The following is a 19,587-nucleotide window of genomic DNA, read 5'->3' as shown; positions in this document are numbered from 1 at the left end:
AGAGAGAGAGAGAGAGAGAGAGAGAGAGAGAGAGAGAGACAGAGAGAAACATTCTTTCTTTCTCTGCCTTTAATCATTCCAGCTGGCCCATTGCCTGGATTCATGTTTTTTGTTTTCTGACTTTCCTATTTACTGAAAAACTGCATTTTTACTAGAGGAAAAAACAAAAAACCCTGCCCCATGGCCCCTACCTCCATTAAATGTGGAACTTTGACTTGGATTATGATATTGTCTTCCAAACTTGAAGAGGGTAGTGGGGTACTATTAGGTAACTCTGAGGAGGAGGGTTACCTCAGAGGAGGGTAACTGTTTAAGGGTTAAAGACACAGAAAATTTCTAACTTAAGTCCTGGCAGTTGTCAGGTCAGTAAAGAAAGATGGCTTTGTTTCAATGGTTAGTTTGAACTTTGTGGAGATAGGCAAAATTTCTTTTTTTGTCTTCTGGTGTGGGCAGGGTTTAAGATTCAACAGCGAACCTTTAGCTGCGTTCTCAACTCCCTTGCACCAGCCCACTCTCTCCCTTCCCTCTCACGTGGCAAATCAGTGAACAAAGTGGCCAGTGTTTGTCTCTCTCTCTCTCTCTCTCTCTCTCTCTCTCTCTCTCTCTCCTCTCGCTCCCCCCCCCACCCAGGGTGGAAATCTTTAGCCATTAGACTCCAAAAATTCCGCTGTTCTAGGAAAAGATATCTGTCAAAAGCTTAACTGGAGAAAAATCTCATGTAGAGTCAGTTCCAAAAGCCTGTACAGAAATGCAGCTGCGGGGGCAGGCAGAAGGCAGCACCCAGGGTTCTGGGAGAGATCACTTCCAGCCCTCATCTGTTTCTTTTTCCTCTGCATTTCTAAAGTCAGTGCCTTGGCTGGAGGGTGTGGCTGGGGCTCCAGAAATTCACCCAAAGTACTATTTGTTCTTGGAAATGTTACACTTAATTTTTTGGTCCCAATCTCAGGAAAGAAAAGATCTTTGTGAAAGAAAAAATAAAGCAACAAAATGCACCAAATGCAGGCATCTTTGTCTCCCATGACTAGGGTTTCAGATCAGTTAGCGTTGATATCAGCAAAGAAAGCAGAAACCTGAGAGGTCATTTGGAAGCAGTTTCCAGAATGTTTTCTGGGAGGCGAGATGGGAAACAGATCTTTTAACATTGACTAAAGTTTGTACAAACAGGTCTGCCTTTGAAGAGAGAACCCACAGTATATTTTGGAATCTCAAATCCAAGTGAGTGTGTGTGGGGGTGTGTTTGTGTGTGTGTCAGGGTGTCTATGTGTGTGTGTGTGTGAGGGTGTCTCACCGTGTGTGTCTCACTGTGTGTGTGTCTCACTCTGTGTGTGTGTCACGGTGTCTCACTATGTGTGTCTCACTCTGTGTGTGTCAGGGTGTTTCACTGTGTGTGTGTGTGTGTGTGTGTGTGTGTGTGTGTGAGGATGTCTCACTGTGTGTGTATGGCTTACTGTGTGTGGCTCACTGTGTGTGTGGCTCACTATGTGTGTGTGTATGTGAGTGTAAGGGTGTCTCACTGTGTGTGTGTGTGTGTCAGGGTGTCTCACTGTGTGTGTGTATCTCACTGTGTGTGTATGTGTGTGTGTGTGTCAGGGTGTCTCAGTGTGTGTGTGTGTGTGTGTCAGGGTGTCTCACTGTGTGTGTGTGTGTGTCAGGGTGTCTGTGTGTGTGTATCTCACTGTGTGTGTGTGTGTGTCAGGGTGTCTCACTGTGTGTGTGTCTCACTGTGTGTGTATGTGTGTGTGTGTATGTGAGTGTGAGGGTGTCTCACTGTGTGTGTGTGTGTGTGTGTGTGTGTGAGGGTGTCTCACTGTGTGTGTATCTCACTGTGTGTGTATGTGTGTGTGTGTCAGGGTGTCTCACTGTATGTGTGTGTGTATATCTCACTGTGTGTGTATGTGTGTGTGTGTGTGTCAGGGTGTCTCACTGTATGTGTGTGTGTATCTCACTGTGTGTGTATGTGTGTGTGCGTGTGTGTGTCAGGGTGTCTCACTGTATGTGTGTGTATCTCACTGTGTGTACGTGTGTGTGTATGTGTGTGTGTCAGGGTGTCTCATTGTGTGTGTGTGTGTGTGTGTCAGGGTGTCTCACTGTATGTGTGTGTATCTCACTGTAGGGTGTCTCACTGTGTGTGTATGTGTGTGTGTCTGTGTGTGTGTGTGTGTGTGTGTGTGTGTGTGTCAGGGTGTCTCACTGTGTGTGTATGTGTGTGTGTCAGGGTGTCTCACTACATAGCCCAGGCTAGCTTCAAACTTTCAGCAGTCATCCTGCCTCTGCCTACTGAAAGTTGGGGTTATAGGTGTGTGCCCCCACGCCCAGTCAAAAAAAACATTTTTGAAAGAAAGTTCAAAGTCACAGGCTTTTCCCATCTTGAGGTCAGCAGTATAGCTAGAAATCTTCATGCTCCCCACCAAGTTACTCTTTAGAGGCTGGAAAGATGGCTCAGTGATCAGAAGTACACGCTGTTATTGTAGAGGACCCAAGTGGGCTCCTTAGGCAACTGCACTCACAGACATACTCCCATAACAACACACACAAATACATTTAAAAAAATTGTATTAAGGTAGGCCTCTAGCAATAAATAAATATGTTTAAACTAGAATTTTCTAACTTTTTCGATAGCAGATTTTGAATGTCTTTTTTCTAATTTAATGTGTGCATGGTATTGTGTAGTTGTTTTAATTTTAAAATCATAATGAGGTGCTGGAGAGATGGCTCAGTGGTTAAAATAGCTGTTCTTCCAGAGGACCCAGGTTTGGTCCCAGCACCTACATGGCAGCTAACACTTGTCTAACTCATTTCAGAGGCTCCAACACCCTCTTCTGAACTCCATGGTCATTGTATGCATGTGAGCACTTAAGTACATGCAGGTAAAATACTCATATGCATAAGATAAAAATAAATACAATCTTTAAAAAAGTTTTAAAAGCATAATGAATATAAACATGTTCCCATCTTGTTTTTCTTTTTGTTATTGAGAAAGGGTCTTGCTATATAGCCCAGGCTGGCCTCCTATCTCAGTCTCCTGAGTGCTAGGATGTGAAGCCACCACACTTGGCTTTGTTTTGTAAGACTGATTTTTTTTTCTCTCTGTTTACATGTGAGTTATCTGACTCAGGGGATGGGACACTGTGGCCCATGGACCAGATCTGGCTAGGTATTTATTTCTAGAAATGAAGTTTTATTGGCATACAGCCACGGTCATTTGTTCACATGTTGTTTCGAGCTGCTTTTTGCACTACGGTATCAGGGTAGAAAGGTTCCAACAAACGCTAAAGTATTTGCTAACTGTCTTTAACAAAGAATGTTTTGAGACTCTGCTCTCAGCCGTGGTGGTTTCAGTCCTGCCCCGCTGTGCTGCACTCCCACATTATCACACACCAGAGACCTCCTCGTCCTGTGCTGGGTGCTTTTGCTCATGCTTCTGTGTCTGTGATTTCCAACCTGTACTCTGCCAGGATGCTTCACCCTTCCAAAAGCCTCCTTGAGAGGTACTCATGTGACAGTGTTCCCTTCATGTCAGAGACAAGGCACTTGGTAAATCTACAAGGTACCATAAAAAAGTAACAACTTCTACCGAAAAGAGTGATTTTGTGTGGCAGCATCAGCATCCACTTTTGTTTCTATTTTTATTTCAGTTTACTGACAGAGCACTTTCATTGACTCCTCTGGAGTAAAAGATCTGCCCTTTCTTACTCTCTTAGATACTATCAGTACAGTGAGGCACCTGGACAATTTATTTGCACAGTATCAGAGATCAACTTGGATCAATGATATGAATCTCATCAATTCAAATAATCATTTAAATGACTAAAACATCAAACAACCAAACAGAAAGTCCAACCCACTCCGCTTTTCTTCTATTAACTACAAGGAAGAAGGTTGGAGCACTGGAGGAACAATAAACATGACTTTCTGAGAGATGTTAAACCAAAAGGCTGTTCTATCCTTCCATCAGTTATAAATGCAAGGAATTATGCAAAAGAAGGAAAAGAGTTTCATTTATCCAGAGAAAAACAGAGATCCTCACTTAAGACATGATGTGGAATAATGCCCAGAGTCTGTAGCAATTCTGCCTTACTTCTGCAAAGTGTTTTCTAGAACATTTTACTACAACCTATCCAAACTATGGCTTTTTGGCAACAGCTCTGTAGCCCTTTGCTCTGGTGGCTCCTCCCTTTCTTCGTTTTCTAAAAAAATTTTAGGTGTACTGCCTGCATGTATGTAAGTGCACCTGTGTTGGGCATTGCTCTTGGGGGTCAGAAGAGGGCACTGAATCTCTTGTAACAGGAGTTAAAGACAGTTGTTAGCCACCATTTGGGTTTTGGGAACTGAACCTAGGTCCTCTGCAAGAGCAGCCAGTGCTCTTAACAGCTGAGCCTTCTTTCCAGTCCCTCGTCCTTTCTTTGAACCATAGAAATGATCACAAAAATATATTAACAACCTGTAACACAACATCGTATGTATGTATATGTGCAGTTTGTTCCTTAAAATTATTTTTTCCATTTGCCTTCTGAAAAGTTTTATATGTGTGGAAAGCCACGAGGCTAAAGGTTGGGATTGCAGAGTGGAAGCGTGGGCTGTTGGGAAAGCTCAGTCTTTGAGACAAAAGCTTCTAGTTGTAACTACATTTCTGGGGAGGAGACTGCCTCTATACCACGTCCATTAAGGGGCAACTTTTATTTCTTAATAGTGGTGCCTTTCTCTCAGAAAGTGCAGTGCATGGTAAGGGCAGAAAATAAGCAAAGGAGGAAATTTGATATTGATTTTCTTCTCCTCTGTGAAATTACATGGATGTTCAATGCCTTGTAGCAGTACCTTAGTCAATAAAGATCCATTTGAGACCACCTTGAAGCTTGATGACTTTTCTGATCCTTTATAAACTTCCTCTACTGTCAAACTCATTTGGATATAATTGTCTTCAGTGCTGAAATAGTGTGATCTTTCTTCATAGCACCGCAATGAGGATTTTGCTCAGTAAAATTGTACTGCATTCCAATGGTTTGCCCCTCCTTTTTGTTAAAAGCCAACAACACAACACAACAAATCTGACAATCCAAAGGGCAAAAAGAGATGGATAAAGTGAATCATGGGACTCGTTGTAGATTTTCTTAGTATTAGAGTGTTGCTGGGTCTTCCTGGGTTTGAACTGCAGAAGGGGCAAGTGTAGCACCTTGTCCCGTGGGGCTGAGGGAAGGTCATTTAAGGCCGCCGCATCATCATCGTCTTTGTTGCCGTAATACTTTCTTTTCTTGAATTTTCGGGGCAGAGGCAGTATGCTAAGTCTCTCATGGTTTCTGTCCTTAGGGAAGCAATAAGCCGGTTGTGTGAAGCTGTCCCTGGGGCGAGTGGAGGCATTAAAAAACGAAAGGTAAATATTTATGTGGGTTTCTTGTTTGTTTCTTAACTATGGCAAAAAAATAAAAAAGGATCAAAATAGTTGCTATTGAATGCCTGGGCTTCTTAAACGTTTGCCATGTGCGACCCTTTTTGCCTTCATGTGTGTGCATGTACAAGTGTGGGTGTGCATATGTGCACATGGGTGTGGAGACCTGATGACAGCCTCAGGTGTGGGTTGTTCAGGCTCCATCAGTCTTTTTTTTTTTGTTTTGAGACAGGGCCTCTAACTGGTCTGGAACTGGCCAAGTAGGTAAGGCTGGTTGGCAAGGGAGCCCCAAGGATCCGTCTGCCTCTGCCTCCCCGCCGCTGGCATTACAGACATGCCAACCATTTGGTTTTTATGTGGGTTCTGAAGGAACTCAGGTCCTCAAGCTTTGACTTTACCAGTCTGAGCTATCTCCCCAACCCTGCCTGAGGTTTAAATGACTCCAGGTAGAAGTATATAAAATAGAAGAGATGGCTCAAGCAGGTATAAGCACTTGCCACATAAACCTGATGACCTAAGCTTCTGGATCCTGTGGTGGGAGAATCAACTCCTAAGAGTTTCCTCTGACCACCACACACTTGTTGCACACGACTTGTGCACACTCATACTCACTAACACACATTATATACACAGACAGTAATAATAAAAAATTTAAAATTATCTGATATACATATAATTTATGTAAAATTTATTAACAATGAAAGTAAATTTGCATACTAATGAGACGGATATGGTTTTTTTTTAATCTAAAGAATTAAATCTTGGCTGAATATTTGATAGTGAAGGATGTAGAGCATTTTCAATGTTCTTTAGATTTGATCAACATTTTATTTTTGGTCTTTTTTGAAATAGGGCCTCCCCGTAGCCCAGCTGGCCTGGAGCTCAGTATCTAGACCAGGCAGGCTGGCCTTGAACTCACAAGATCCACCCACCTTTGCCTCCCGAGTGCTGGGATTAAAGGCATGTATCGCCACACCCAGCTGATATTTTATTTTATAATTGCCAATGCTGACAATACCACTTTATAGAAATTCATAGTGCAAAATGACAGGAATATGTTCAGGGCCATTTCAGAAATTGTTGGAATTTTTGTTCTACTCCCCAACCAAAATTCATTTAATGATATTTTAAGAAACTCAAATATATGATTCAAATAGCATTTTTTCAAATAAAACATTCTAATATAGTATAATCCAAAGATAGCTTAGATACCTATATGCTGAGGAATAGCAGTAGGAAAACATTAAGTCTTTCTTTCCTGTGATTAAACCACTCTGTTTCTGTGAGAACAGAAAATTTTCAACATCCAGTAAAATGCTGTAGTTCATAATAGTGTAGTCTGGAGTCTGTGCCAAGCTGTTTTAGGTGTGTGTACTGGCTTTGCCTGTCCTGACACATGCACTGCAAAGTGTGCATGCTGTGTGTTCAGAATCAGGGCTGGTTGCAGTGGAGTCACACCACACACCATGCCATCGTATTTGATTCACGTAATGTGAAACAGAGAGGAAGGCATGGGCTAGGATACATTGTCAATGTTAAAAAATTAACATTCGGGGACTGGAGAGAAGGCTCAGCAGTTAAGAGCACTGGCTACTCTTGCAGAGGACCTGGGTTTGCTTCCCAGCACCACATGACAGATAACAACTGTCCTTAAGTCCATTTCCAGGGGATCTGATGCTGATGCCGTCTTCTGACCTCCACAGGCATGGCACATATGTGATGCACTTATACAAATGCAGGCAAAACACATGTACACATAAGAATAAATTTTGTAACAATTAGCATTCAGTCTTACAGCATTGTTTTGTTATTTTTAAGGCTCCAGTTAAGTTCCTATCAACAGTTCTTGGCAAAAGTAATCTTCAGTTTTCAGGAGTGAATATAAAGCTGACCATTTCAACATGCAGCCTCACACTGATGAATCTTGACAACCAACAGGTAAGACTACAAATGTCGATTACAGTGTAGCATATCTATTTTTCTGGAAGTGTGTGGTAATAAAGAAAATAAAGTGTCAGAACTTGCTTATAATTTAATAAGCCATAAAGGAAAAATTACCCAAGATATATGCATATTAGCAACTAGGATATTAACAGCATTACTAACCTATCACTGGGGAGTTTAACTGGCTGCAAATAACTTACTGCCTCCTAATTGCCTTGGAATGAAAAACTAAGGTTCAAAGAACATAGTAAATATGAATTGCTAATTAAGACCGCTAATATGGTCTTTGGACGGAGATGTGAATGAGGGACACAGCAAAGGTGAAATGCTGGAGTGGATACACTAGGGTTAAGCAACTTACTGAAATGTAGGCAAAAAGTATTACCTTCTACCACTTTTAGTTGAAAACCTTTCTAAAATGTTGTATAGGTGTCATTTTCCTCTTCATGATTTCTAATCTTCTGGTGTGTGCCTGAGTTTTCCTTGTGAACCTTATTTATTAGAGAACAACATTGCTGAATCAAATGTAAAAACACACAGGCACTGGGCTAAGATGTATATAAACAACAGCACTCTTTTTGACTTGCTTTTAACCTTTGAAAATAAGTTCCTGATGCAGACTATTTATGTGTGTTAGAGTCTGATTTTACTCTGTCTATTATGTAGTGATTTGAGGCTGTTAATGTTTAAGTTTTACTATATGGTGTGCTGTTGACCAAAGACTATAGTAGATGGTTCAGTAGCACTGGTCATAACAAAACACTAAGAGGTTTGAGACCACGTACAGGGTGAAATGATGGCTTTGTCACTTAGGAGTTACCCTTCATCTCTGAGCTTCAGTTTTCCTTATCAGTGACCTATATAGATCACAAGGCCTATTTATAAGATGTCTCAGATTTAAATAGTGTGTTATAAGACTATTTCAGAGGATTATGAAATATGAGATTATTATGAGATATGAATGGGACTCACTTAAAACAACACCAGTAACATGGTATCAATATTGTTCAATTATTCTTTCTCAGAGACTGTTTCAAATACATACCCAGAACTTAATGGAGCAAAACATAAAATTGCCAATAGCATTCAAGTCCTGAGGGCCCATTTATTTCTTAAGTTCCAAAACATAGTGCATTGTGTATTCTGTAGTATAAAACATGTTGGAAGAAGCTCTTTAATATGAAACAATTTAAAATGGAGTCTTCTCTAGTTGGGCCTTGATTAATTAGGCAAGTATCAGTGATATCATTGGCATAATGACAGTATAGCATTTTTTGGAGGATAATTAGAAGATATAACACAAGAGAAATATTTATTCATTCATTCAGTCACTCACATTCTTTGACCTCAAGATGCTTATAAATGTAAACTTTAGTTTTAGTTTTCACTCTTGTATATGGTACCACAGAGGTTCGTGGTTTAATCATGACATCTTATTAAGTTAAGGGGTCCTTGAATTAACTCATAGTTGCAAAGGTGGAAAATAGGCAAGGCAGGAGATACCATGGTGAAAGCTTTATGTGCAGAATCTAATGTTTTCTAAATGGCCCTTTCTGTGGGGAGACTACAGTGAATCGGAGAGTTTACAGACAACAGGGTTGTTGTGTATATGAGGGGCTCCATCTGTCCATCTCCTTTCCCTCCTCTCTCCTTCAGACTATAGCAGTTAGAGGTATGTTGTGTGACTTTTCTTGAGGAGATGTGAGTACACATCTATCTGTTCACCCGAGATAAGAGCACTGATGACAGACCAAAGAATGGATTTCACCCAAGTCTAGCTTAGTGAACCAGTGAGTTTATTGGGCCTACTTGTATGAAAATGGCAGAGGGGTTCCTTACAGGAGCATGGAGGATCCAAAGGCAGCTGCATCAGAAAAGCCCACTGCAGTGAGGGTGACGACTCCCAACAGCTGCCTTCCTGGAGCCCTTTGCAAAACTTGTAGGCAGCAGGGCTGGTTGGAGGTCACCTCCTCCCACTGTTCCTGCTTGTATAACCTTGGTTTAGGAATGGGATTGCTGGAGTGGCAACCAAAGTTAGAATATCACTGGTTTCAGGCTCAGGGGCTCATTCTGAGCTCTTCTGTAGGCCTGGAGGGAAAGGCTGGAGGGGTGCTTATATGTGTGTGTGTGTGTGTGTGTGTGTGTGTGTGTGTGATTGTGGATGCTTCAAGAAGCTTTATATAATTCATGAAATGAGCAATTAAAATGTTCAAGGGATGAAGCCAGGAGAGAAGAGTCTTTTGGATACAGTATGAGAAAAGGACTTATCAAATAGGGGCACTCACGAACTTTAAGACAATACAGAGCTGGTGAGATGATTCAGTAGGCAAGGGCCCTTGCTGCCAAGGCTGACACTTGAGTTAGCTCCCTAAGACCCCAAATGAAGGAGGGAGAGAACTAACTACCACAAGTTATTTTTTGACCTCCACATGCCACTGCAGAGCACACACACAGATGCACGTGACACACACACACACACACACACACAAAAAAAAATGTAATAAAAAATTTAATAAAAGGTAAGTACAAAGAAATACTGATGCTTGCCTTTTGCTCTTAATTTCTAAGATCTATTTTGGTCCCCAAACATAAACACCTTCAAATTAATGGCTGTTAGGCTACTTTTCTTGGGGAGATGTGAGCAAAGATCTATTCACTCCAAATAGGGAACAAACGACACTCCAAATATGTAGTTCCACCTGTCTGCTAGTGAACCAGTGAGTTTACTGGGCGAGTACTGAGGGGTTACTTGTAGGAGTGTGGGTGACTCGAATAGCTGTACCACCAAGTCCCATCCCAGACGAGTGGTGGCCTCCTACATTTTGCATACAGGCCTCTTCAGCTTTCTACCTTCTGCATTTTAACATTTCAGCTGAATTATGAACAGCTGTTGGGGGGCAAAGAATCAAAGACTGGCTAGGACCTCAGGGATGGGTCTAATAGACCCTCTGCACTTCTCTCTTCGGGAGGGATCTTGTGAAGGTCTGGTGTGTGTAGTCAAAGCTGCTCTGATTAAGATAGTAATGGTCATACTAGGCGTACAGGGCATCGGTCCACAATTACAGATGATAGCACCTTCTATTTAGGTGGTTCACATTTACCTTTGGTCAAGAAAATAACCATTGGGCTGAGAGATAGTTCAGAGGTTAAGAGCACTGGTTGTTCCTGCAGAGGACCCGGGTTCAATTCCCAGCACTCACATAGGGGCTAACAACTGTCCATAACTCCACTTCCAGGGGATCTGATGCTCTTTTCTTGCCTTTGCAGGCATTGCATGCAGATGGTACATTTACATACATGTAGGCAAAACATAAAATAAAATAAAAAAGAACATAACCATTTACTCTCAGAGAATATGTCTTTACAGGCAGGAAACAAAAGTATGTTAAACACACTATATTTAAATAGTAGTATATTTGGGGGTGAGAAAACCTATTTTGGAAGCAACTTATAGGAGATTCTGTGTATTCATTTTAAATTCAAGGGTCAGTCGTTAGTATACTTCAGGACAGCATTTGGAATCTATAGGGAATGATCTAAGCCTTTAGTGGATGCCTAAAACCAGGAAGTACCAAAACATTTTTGTTAAACATTTTTATTACATTTATGGGGGGGGGGTAAAAGAATAACCTGCAGGGTCAATTCTCTCCATCATGTGGGCCCAGGGGATCAGGTGGTCTAGCCTGAGAGCAGGCATCTTTCCCTGCTGAGCCGCCTCACCAGCCCAGATAGTACCAAACTTGCATGTACTGTTTTGTGTAAATCTTAGCAACTACAGGATGAGATTTTTTTTTTTAAGTCAAGATCTTCCACTATTCCACTTAAAGGAGGCACGGCATTACTTCTCACCAGTATATCCAGATTGCTATTACCGGCACCATAGCTCCTGTTTTGTGACCATTATTAAGGGAAATAAGAAGTATTTTCACTAAGGGACCTGACGGTGATAACTAAGACAGCTGTCAGTGACTATGGGATGGGCGCTGAGAATGGTGTGTAAAAGATCGTCTGCATCCTGTGTGGAATGGAGCAGGACACGGTATCCTCATGTTAATTAAAATGGTGTGGTCTGTGATAAACCTCCTTTCAGGAATTTCCTAGTATGTTCAGACTGCAATTGAAAAGTAAATGCAACTTAGGAAAGTAAAGTCATGGGTACAAGGAGATGCTGTGTGGGGCCTTAAGCAAAGTCATAGCAGCTCCCACTCCCACCAAGCCTTTACTCACTCCTCCAACTGCCACCAGCCCTGACAGTTGCTGAGTTGACGAGTGTAAGAGTTAGTTAAGGAAACAAAACAAAACAAAAAAACAGAGACATCATTTGGTCTCCATGAGGACTTTCAAGTACCCAGAGGCTAGGCGGCCATGAAAATTGTCCAGGTACAGGAAAGCAGTGCCCAAATCATGATGGAGACACACGTGAGTGCTGTCTGCCACACTGGGGACCCTGAATCAGAACACCTTCTCAGGAGAAACAGAAGTGCTTTGCCATGTAGTGCTAATAAGACTGCTAGATACTCCTTTACTGAGAACAAAAATCTGGGGTTTTAGCTACTATCTTGAGAGTATAATGTGATCTCTGAGAAATTAAAATTAGCTTAAGCCAAATAAAGTATCCATCTGCATTTAATCCTTACAGTTTGCAAGTTAAATCCAATTTAATTCTATTTTCTATTTAGGACCAAAGCCAGAGAGATTAAGTATATTTATTTACTTTCTGAGCTAACTGGTGGAATCCAAATTTGATTCAGGTATTAACTGTTCCACACTGTGTGGTAACTTAAACATTAAAAAAAACAAAAGCACTACTGAGCATGACTGACAAAAGCCTGTAATCCCAGCTCTGGCAGGAGGACCAGGAGTTCAAAACCCTTTTCTGCTATACAGGCAGTTCAGCGTAGCCTGAGCTGCCTAAGAACAGCTTACCAAAAATTAATAAAAGAAAAAAGTTAGAAAATGCAACCAATTTCTACCTTCAGTAAGGAGGAACAAGTGTTCATTTCAGTGATCTGTATTCTGTTTTTAAGACCAACAAACCAACCCTGAATCAAAGCCCAGGTCTTTCTCCCCAAATGGACTTTCAGTTAAAACACAGAGTATTTCTCCCTACCCTGTCCCACACAGAAACAGAATCACTTCTCCATTTAGACTTGTTTTTTCTCAGCCTACCTTCCCTGCCATGTTTAACTGGAGGTAAAGACAACTGACCAGTTTATTGTGCACTATCTGTCAACCCCATCCCAGGAGTGCGGTGACCTTACATTGCACATACAATCTGACACCTGACTCCAACTACTTGCTATGTGAGCAGCAGCAGATAGGAGACAGCAGTTTACTTCCTGTCTGGTTTTTCCTCTCTCTCCCTTCTCCCAGGTAAGGCGAAGTGATTGAGTGTTTGTTACCCTTGTCACTGTCCTCTATTTTACAGGACACCCTAGCCCCCAAAGACAAAATGAATGTAAAAAAAAGTGAATTGTCCTGTTGTACAGGATCTGTCCTATACTTCCAGTGTGAAGGAGCACCAAGAACTTTCTTATTAATCATAAAAGACCTGCTATAAACTCACTTTGTTCGGCATAGCTTTCAGTGTAATTACTACACTCAAGAAACTTCAGCAGCTTCATAAAATACCCACAACAACATACTCATTCCTAGAGCAGCTCTTCCTAGGCTGGCAAATTCTTTGAAGCAATACTTAAGCTTCTAGGAATTTATTTGTAAGTCAGGTATCTGAAAGGGTTCATTTTGCCTTACAACACTGGCTGTTTAAATCTTAAAATGGATGTAGTGATAAACACAATGAAGGAGTATATAAGGTATATACGCAATACTATTAGACACACAAAATACACAGAACAAGAAATTTTTATTGTCACCAATGCTGGTGCATGAGGAATAACAAGCTTAGCTAGAGGAAGAGAGAGGCAAGTGTCAGGCACCCAGGTGGATTTCTGGGCAGGTTTAAAACCTTCGAAGTTTGATAGCACAACTGCTCATAAGAACTTTTACAGCTATCGGCAGGCTTTCCTTTACTTCACAATTTTCACTAACAGCTCTTACAATATGAAGTTCAGCTACAGTCCTACCTATCAAGGTATAAACAGCAAGCAAAATTTCCCCAGTACATAAGGGTATTGGAAAGTTTGTGCTTTCACATACATTTTAATGCCTAAACTTGATGGCCAAGCGTGGTGGCGCAAAGCTTTAAAAAAAAAAAAGACACATTAATTTTTCACTTTAAAAACCACAATGGATTTTTCCCAAATTACAGATCATGGTAGCTTTATACATCATGAAGATATTCATACAATCAGAATTTCAGATGCTCTTGGAAACACATCTTAAGAGTACATGTGCTAACACACACATCTACACATATCCACACATAGTTTGCCTATCTTTTGGGGATAACGAAAATTCAATCTTAAACTGCAAATTTAGCTTTTGATAACTATCATATATAGATCACAAAATAGAATTTGGAAAGTTTCCTCAACAGGCTTTCGGTTCAAATCAGTCAAAGATATATTGTGGGTCCCCCCCCCCATCTATTGGCAGTTTTTCTTGGTCACGATTTACTCTTGCAAAAACACCTTTACAAGCTTAACAAGAAAAAGATCTCCAATGTAGGGAAAATAATCCCGACCAACAAAGTCAGAGCCACGGGTTTCTCTGGGCATCCTTGAAAGCAGATTTCCTAAGACCCTTTCCTTCCATGATTCCTCTCCTTTTCACCACTGTGCAGTCACTGTCCTATTGTCTTCTATTCTGAGAAACAAAACCCGGTTTTTTTTTTGCACAGAACTATTTGGAACGAACCCAAAAGGTAGCGGAATGTTGAATCTTTCCCTCTCAAGTAGTTTCCTCCTCTTCCATCAGCATTTAACTACTCTCTATCAATGATCTCATCGCAACCGAGTTCTTCGGTCAGACGGTTGACAACCATTAGCGAAAACAGCTCTTCGATGAAGGCGAGCTGGTCGAACGGCGTCTTCTCGCACCGCATCTGAAAGCCGCCATCCAGGGCCGCCTCCCCGGACGTTCTCCGGAACATCTTGTTGGCTTCCTCCAGGGCGGCCGACACGCGGTAGCTCGCGCCGCCGCGGCGCTCCTCCTCCGGATAGCTGTAGTCGTCCTCCCAGTCGTCAAAGTCCTCGGCCTCGAAGTCGGGGTCCGCGAGGCCGCGCGGGGCCCGGGCCGAGGGCGCGGCCTCCTCCTCCATCGGGCCCTCCTCCTCCGCCTGCGCCGCCCCGCGCACGGCCGGCCCGCGGCCCCCGCGGCCTACCTCCATCTGCACGTCCATCTGCAGGTCATTGCTCTCCTCGTACAGCTCGGACAGCTCAGCCATCTCCGCCATGGTGGAAGCCGCTGAGCCTAGCAAAACGTTTTCAGCAAGAAGGACGCGCGGGCGGGCGGACTGGCGGGCGTGGTGCGCGTGCGCGAGTGGGCGTGGTGCGCGTGCGCGAACGCTGCGCATGCGCGTCCCCGGACGCAGGCGCACTTTCCAGATGCAGTTTCCTCTGTCTGCGCCGGATGCGGGCCAGCATTGTGGGCTCAGCGTAGCGTGGGCTGTGGTTGGCCTGAGCTCTCCACCTTACTGAGTGCTAGTGCATTCTTTAGGACTCTCGTCGGCCCACTTCCGCTAACATGGCTGTGAACTGGAAAGCGTGGCTTCGGTGACAGATGCCGCCCGGTCTCCTCCCTCCACCTCCCCAGTCTCCCCCAAGCATTCCATCTGTTCGGGGCTTCAATTACCTTTATCCTTGAGCGAGTCGGTATCTGCTGACCAGAGTATCTGTAACACAGGTCAACATATACAGCATATGATAAGCGATCCGTTCAGCTCTTTTATTGTCATTTTAAAACCATTCATAGCAGATACTATCTTTTAAAGTTACAGTAAAAAAAATTTGTAGTCATTGTTTTTATCACAAGCTACCTTTCTACTATTTTCAATGTGGTGTGTGTTCCTTAAATCCGTTCCCTTTGCATTTGCGTGGGTCTTTATGTACTTTTAGCAAACGAAATACTACTTTGTGGGGGTTTCCCCTACACCTTCAACTCTGGGGAGAAAAAGGCCTCAGTGGTGTCAAAATTCAGCTTTCCATTTGTTTTATTTGCATAAATACATTAAAGTTGACCTAACCGTGGAGAAATGATTTGTGTGTACACACCTTTGTGTATACGCAGGCACATACACAACGGTCAGTTGAACATCGGCATGTGCTAGTGTTCTCCAGAATAAGGAAAGGCGGAAAGCACAGGCTATGTTATGCATGCTTTAAATAAATATCGGTCACATTGTGCTCCACCGTTGCTCTGCAAATTTAATATCTACACTCTCCACATTTGGTTATACTGAATCAATACAATTAAAATTCCGTTTTATTGACTTAATCTTCTTTTCAATCTTTTCCCACAGTTTTATTTTCTCGGAGCTTATCTTTCAACACAGCGAATATTTGCATTTCTTCTGTGCATTAACTGGCTGTATTTTGTATTTATTTCTTTTTCTTACTGATTTGTAGGAATTCTTATAAACTATATGAATACATCATTTTTCATTTTATGAATATATTCTTCAAGCTTGTTTGTATTTTAGGGAGTCATATTAAAGTTTAAAATTAGTTTTTATGTAATAAGATTTTTGTATGCCTATTTTTTATTATTAAGATGAATTTTCCTTCTTCAGTAATATATCTTACTGTCTGAAAAGGCAAATGAATGAAAGAATTTTAGAAGCAGCTTGAATATTTATTGTATGTCTTGCTATCTGACAAGGTGAATCTTGTCCACTTGTTTAAAAATGCTTTGGCTGTTTTTCAAATCAATTCTTCCATGTTGACTTCATAAGCAGTATGGCAATTCCACCGATGACACTGGCAACATTTGTACCAGAATTTCTTGGAACTTGTAAATTGGTTTAGGGGAAGAGGATTGACATCTTTATAATAATATCATTTTCATCTCCATAAGATGATATATATCTTTCTAATTAATCAGGTTTTAAGAATTTATTCCTTGAGAATTTCATACATGTATATATGATCATATCCACTCCTCATTAACCACCTCCAACTCCCCCCCAGCTCCCCTGCAACACGTCCTTCTCACAACTTAATGTTCTCTATTTTAATTATGACAAAGTCCAATCATTGATGTCCATATGTGCTTGAGTTTGAGACCATCCCCTGGAGTATAGGCAACCTATCAGTGGCTACACACCTAAAGAGGAATGATTCTCCTTTCTCCAGAAACTATTAGCTACTGATAGTTCCTCAGTTAGGGGTGGGGCTCAAGAGCTCCTCCCTCATCCATGCTGGAATTTGGGTTGACTTGATTTCCTGCAGGCAAACAACAGCTCCTGTGAGTTCATGAGTGCAATAGCCATATCGTGCTAGAAGACAGCATTTCACAGCTCTCCTCTCTGCCCTCTCTGTTACACCATTTTTGCCTTCTCATCTCCACCGGTTTTTGGAAAGATGGGCGTGTCAGACCCATGGTTTAAATGAGATTATTCAGGGGTGGGGATGTAGCTCAGTGGTACAGCACATGCTTAGGATGCACAATTCCGATACCAAAAATACAACAACAAAAAGAGGTTATTAAAAAAAGAGGTTATTTTAGAATGTTGATAGTCACTTCTAAAGCTATGCTAAGAAGGTAGAAACAAGCAAACAAATTATAGGATTATACAATTTAATTTGTTTATATTTTTCAGATTATTGCAAATCATCATATGCAATCTATTTCATTTGCCTCTGGAGGGGATCCTGTAAGTATGAATCTGTTAAAATTCATTCGATGCATTCTAAGAACTTTTATATACAGAATATTAATCATAGCATGTCTTTTCCAGATACCTTACTACGTTTATTAAATGCTGCATGTAGCAGGTAGTCAAAAATTTGGCTTGGGCAAAATATTTCCTTTGTTTTAATTTCAAAAGATTTAGTAGATTACCTCACAGTTCTCCTCTGTGTTATTAGCCACTGAGTTATCAGCTGATAAGTTTCTGTTAACATCAAAGTCACAAGAAGCAAGTATGTCTGTCCTGTGTGTGCTATCATCCTCTTTTAGAATTAGTAACAGAGTGCCAGGCAGATATTAAAGAGACTGGATATATGAAGGAAGCCTGTTTGCTGTCATTGCAGTTAACCAAGGTCATGAAGTCCAATCTAGAATAAGGAGCCAGCTTTGCAAAAACCCATGGAGAAAATGATCAGCTAGGGAGAAAGAGCATGCAGTTCCTGTCTACTGCGGCTGTGTGGTACTCATTTCCCACGGATTGTGCAGGGCTTCTCTCCAAGCCTACTTTACACTGTCATTCCTTGACTCTCCCTGCATTATCTCTGGGTCAGAGTCTTTGGAGAATGGTACTGAGATTTAGGGAGCATCAGTGACTGGATAGCAAACAAAAGTGTTTGAGGAAACAGGACAATTTTGTTTCACTGTGACATTATGAGCCATTTTTGTACCTATAAGCAAATGGAAGACTAAAAGCAGAGTGACTGTCATGAAGGCTGAACGTCAGTAACATCAAGGAAGTGTATGGAGAACATATCCAGAACATTCTTATCAAGAGTGTGCTACCTTCTTTCTCATTAAATATTATTCCTTCAGAAATGACCCAATGAAATCCAGGCTAACAGTTGTTTTTTTAAATCCACTACTTCAAGTTTCCCACTTTTAATTGAGAAATAAAATTTAGAGTCACAGGACTAGAGAGATGGCTCAGTGCTTAAGAGCATTTGCTGCTCTTGCAGAGGACATAAGTTCAGTTCCCAGCAATCATACCACCTGTAACTCCAGCTCCAAGGACTCTGAGGCCCTTTTCTGCCCTCTGTGGGCACCCATACACATGTGGCACACATGCGCGCGCACACCCGCACATATAAATAAAACTAAAATCTAAAAATATAGAGTCCCAATAATGAGAGATATAACCTAGGAACCTAGTTTCAAAGATGTGCAAACAAACAAAACACTGTATTGAGTTGGTGTCCCTGCAAAATTTGATTTGCTTTTATTTTAATGCAAATATTTGAAAGGAAAAATTGCATATACTAAAAGGAAACAAAGTTCTAAAGTTTCTCTGAGTTATCACTGTTTCATTTACCGAACTTCCAAAGTACTTGAGCAAGTGCTACCTTGTGTATTGGTGTACATTTCTTGTGTGTAAAGTCCATAGCTGAATGCTAATTAAATTATCCCATCCTTCAAAACACTTCAGAAATTACTTGGCTTCCCACTGGCTGCCAGTATTTAAGTGTATCAGTCAAGACAATCCGCCTTCAGAGCTTCTTAGATGCACGTGTAAGAAAAGCGGCTGCACAGGATTTCAAATCGTGGTTTTCTTTTATTGGATACTCAGCTTCCCTTTAGGCATCACTATGCCCTCACCTTTGGGCTAGGATGTAGTTTAGTTCAAATTACTATATTAAGTTGGCTGCAGTGGTCCAGGTCTATAATTCCAGCACTCTGGAGACTGAGGTGAGAAGAGTTCAAAACCACTATGGGTTCTAGGCCAGCCTGTGACTACATATTGAGACTCTGTCTCCCCTGCTACCAAATTACTATATGGGTTCAATGATGCCAGAAAATAAAAATAACCACATTTTAAAAGCTTTACTTTTCCCCCAAGAAGTTCCACATGTGGATAATCAATTGTGGCTCTATTAGCAAATGTGAGCCCAAAAAGCTTTACTTTCCCCCCAAGAAATTCCATGTGTGGATAATCAATTGTGGATCTATTAGCAAACAGAGTGTGTAGGATGACTTATGCCTCATGGCTGCAATGTGAGCCCAGGACTGTGTGTGGATTCCAATCTAGACAGCCTCATGATCTGGCCTAAACTATGATTCCAAGAGTTGGAAACAGAGCACGGTGACTCTAGATGGGAGAACTGGCATGTTCTCTGCTCCTAGCCCATTATAGTTTGTCACTCAAGAAGGAACTCAAATACTTTTTAAAATTATTATTATATATTTTTTTATTTTTTAGAAGAAGCATTTCATTAGCTTCTCTTGCAGAGGACTGGGCATTTTTAAAAAATATTTTTTTATTATTTTTATTTTATGTGTATGAGTGTATTGCCTGCATGTATGTGAGTGCATCCGTGTCATGAAATGCTGCAGAGGTCAGAAGACAGCTTCGGATTCCCCTAGAACTGGAGTTAAGGACGGTTCGTAGCTGCCATGTGGATGCTGGGTCCTCTGCAAGAGCAGTCAGTGTTCTTAAGAGCTAAGCCATCTCTCCA

At 41.5% G+C, this 19,587-nt stretch overlaps 2 protein-coding genes across 2 annotated transcripts in view; one reads left to right on the top strand and one right to left on the bottom strand.

The window, feature by feature from the left end:
• Positions 1 to 19,587, top strand: part of Shc4 (SHC adaptor protein 4) — a 115,725-nt gene that overhangs the window by 50,996 nt on the left and 45,142 nt on the right. The window contains exons 3-5 of the mRNA XM_008831785.2: positions 5,305 to 5,368; positions 7,202 to 7,321; positions 17,049 to 17,102. Of these exons, the coding sequence (XP_008830007.1) occupies positions 5,305 to 5,368; positions 7,202 to 7,321; positions 17,049 to 17,102 (238 nt within the window). The remainder of the gene's footprint in view (positions 1 to 5,304; positions 5,369 to 7,201; positions 7,322 to 17,048; positions 17,103 to 19,587) is intronic.
• Positions 13,175 to 14,781, bottom strand: Eid1 (EP300 interacting inhibitor of differentiation 1). The gene has a single exon (XM_008831784.3). The coding sequence runs from the start codon at positions 14,682 to 14,684 to the stop codon at positions 14,214 to 14,216; it is 471 nt and encodes a 156-aa protein (XP_008830006.1). The 5' UTR covers positions 14,685 to 14,781; the 3' UTR covers positions 13,175 to 14,213.

Source organism: Nannospalax galili, unplaced genomic scaffold, assembly GCF_000622305.1.
Source record: "Nannospalax galili isolate Female #2095 unplaced genomic scaffold, S.galili_v1.0 scaffold735, whole genome shotgun sequence".
Taxonomy (NCBI): Eukaryota; Metazoa; Chordata; class Mammalia; order Rodentia; family Spalacidae; genus Nannospalax; species Nannospalax galili.
The sequence above is the reverse complement of the archived record's forward strand: the minus strand, read 5'-3'. Positions and strand labels throughout refer to the sequence as shown.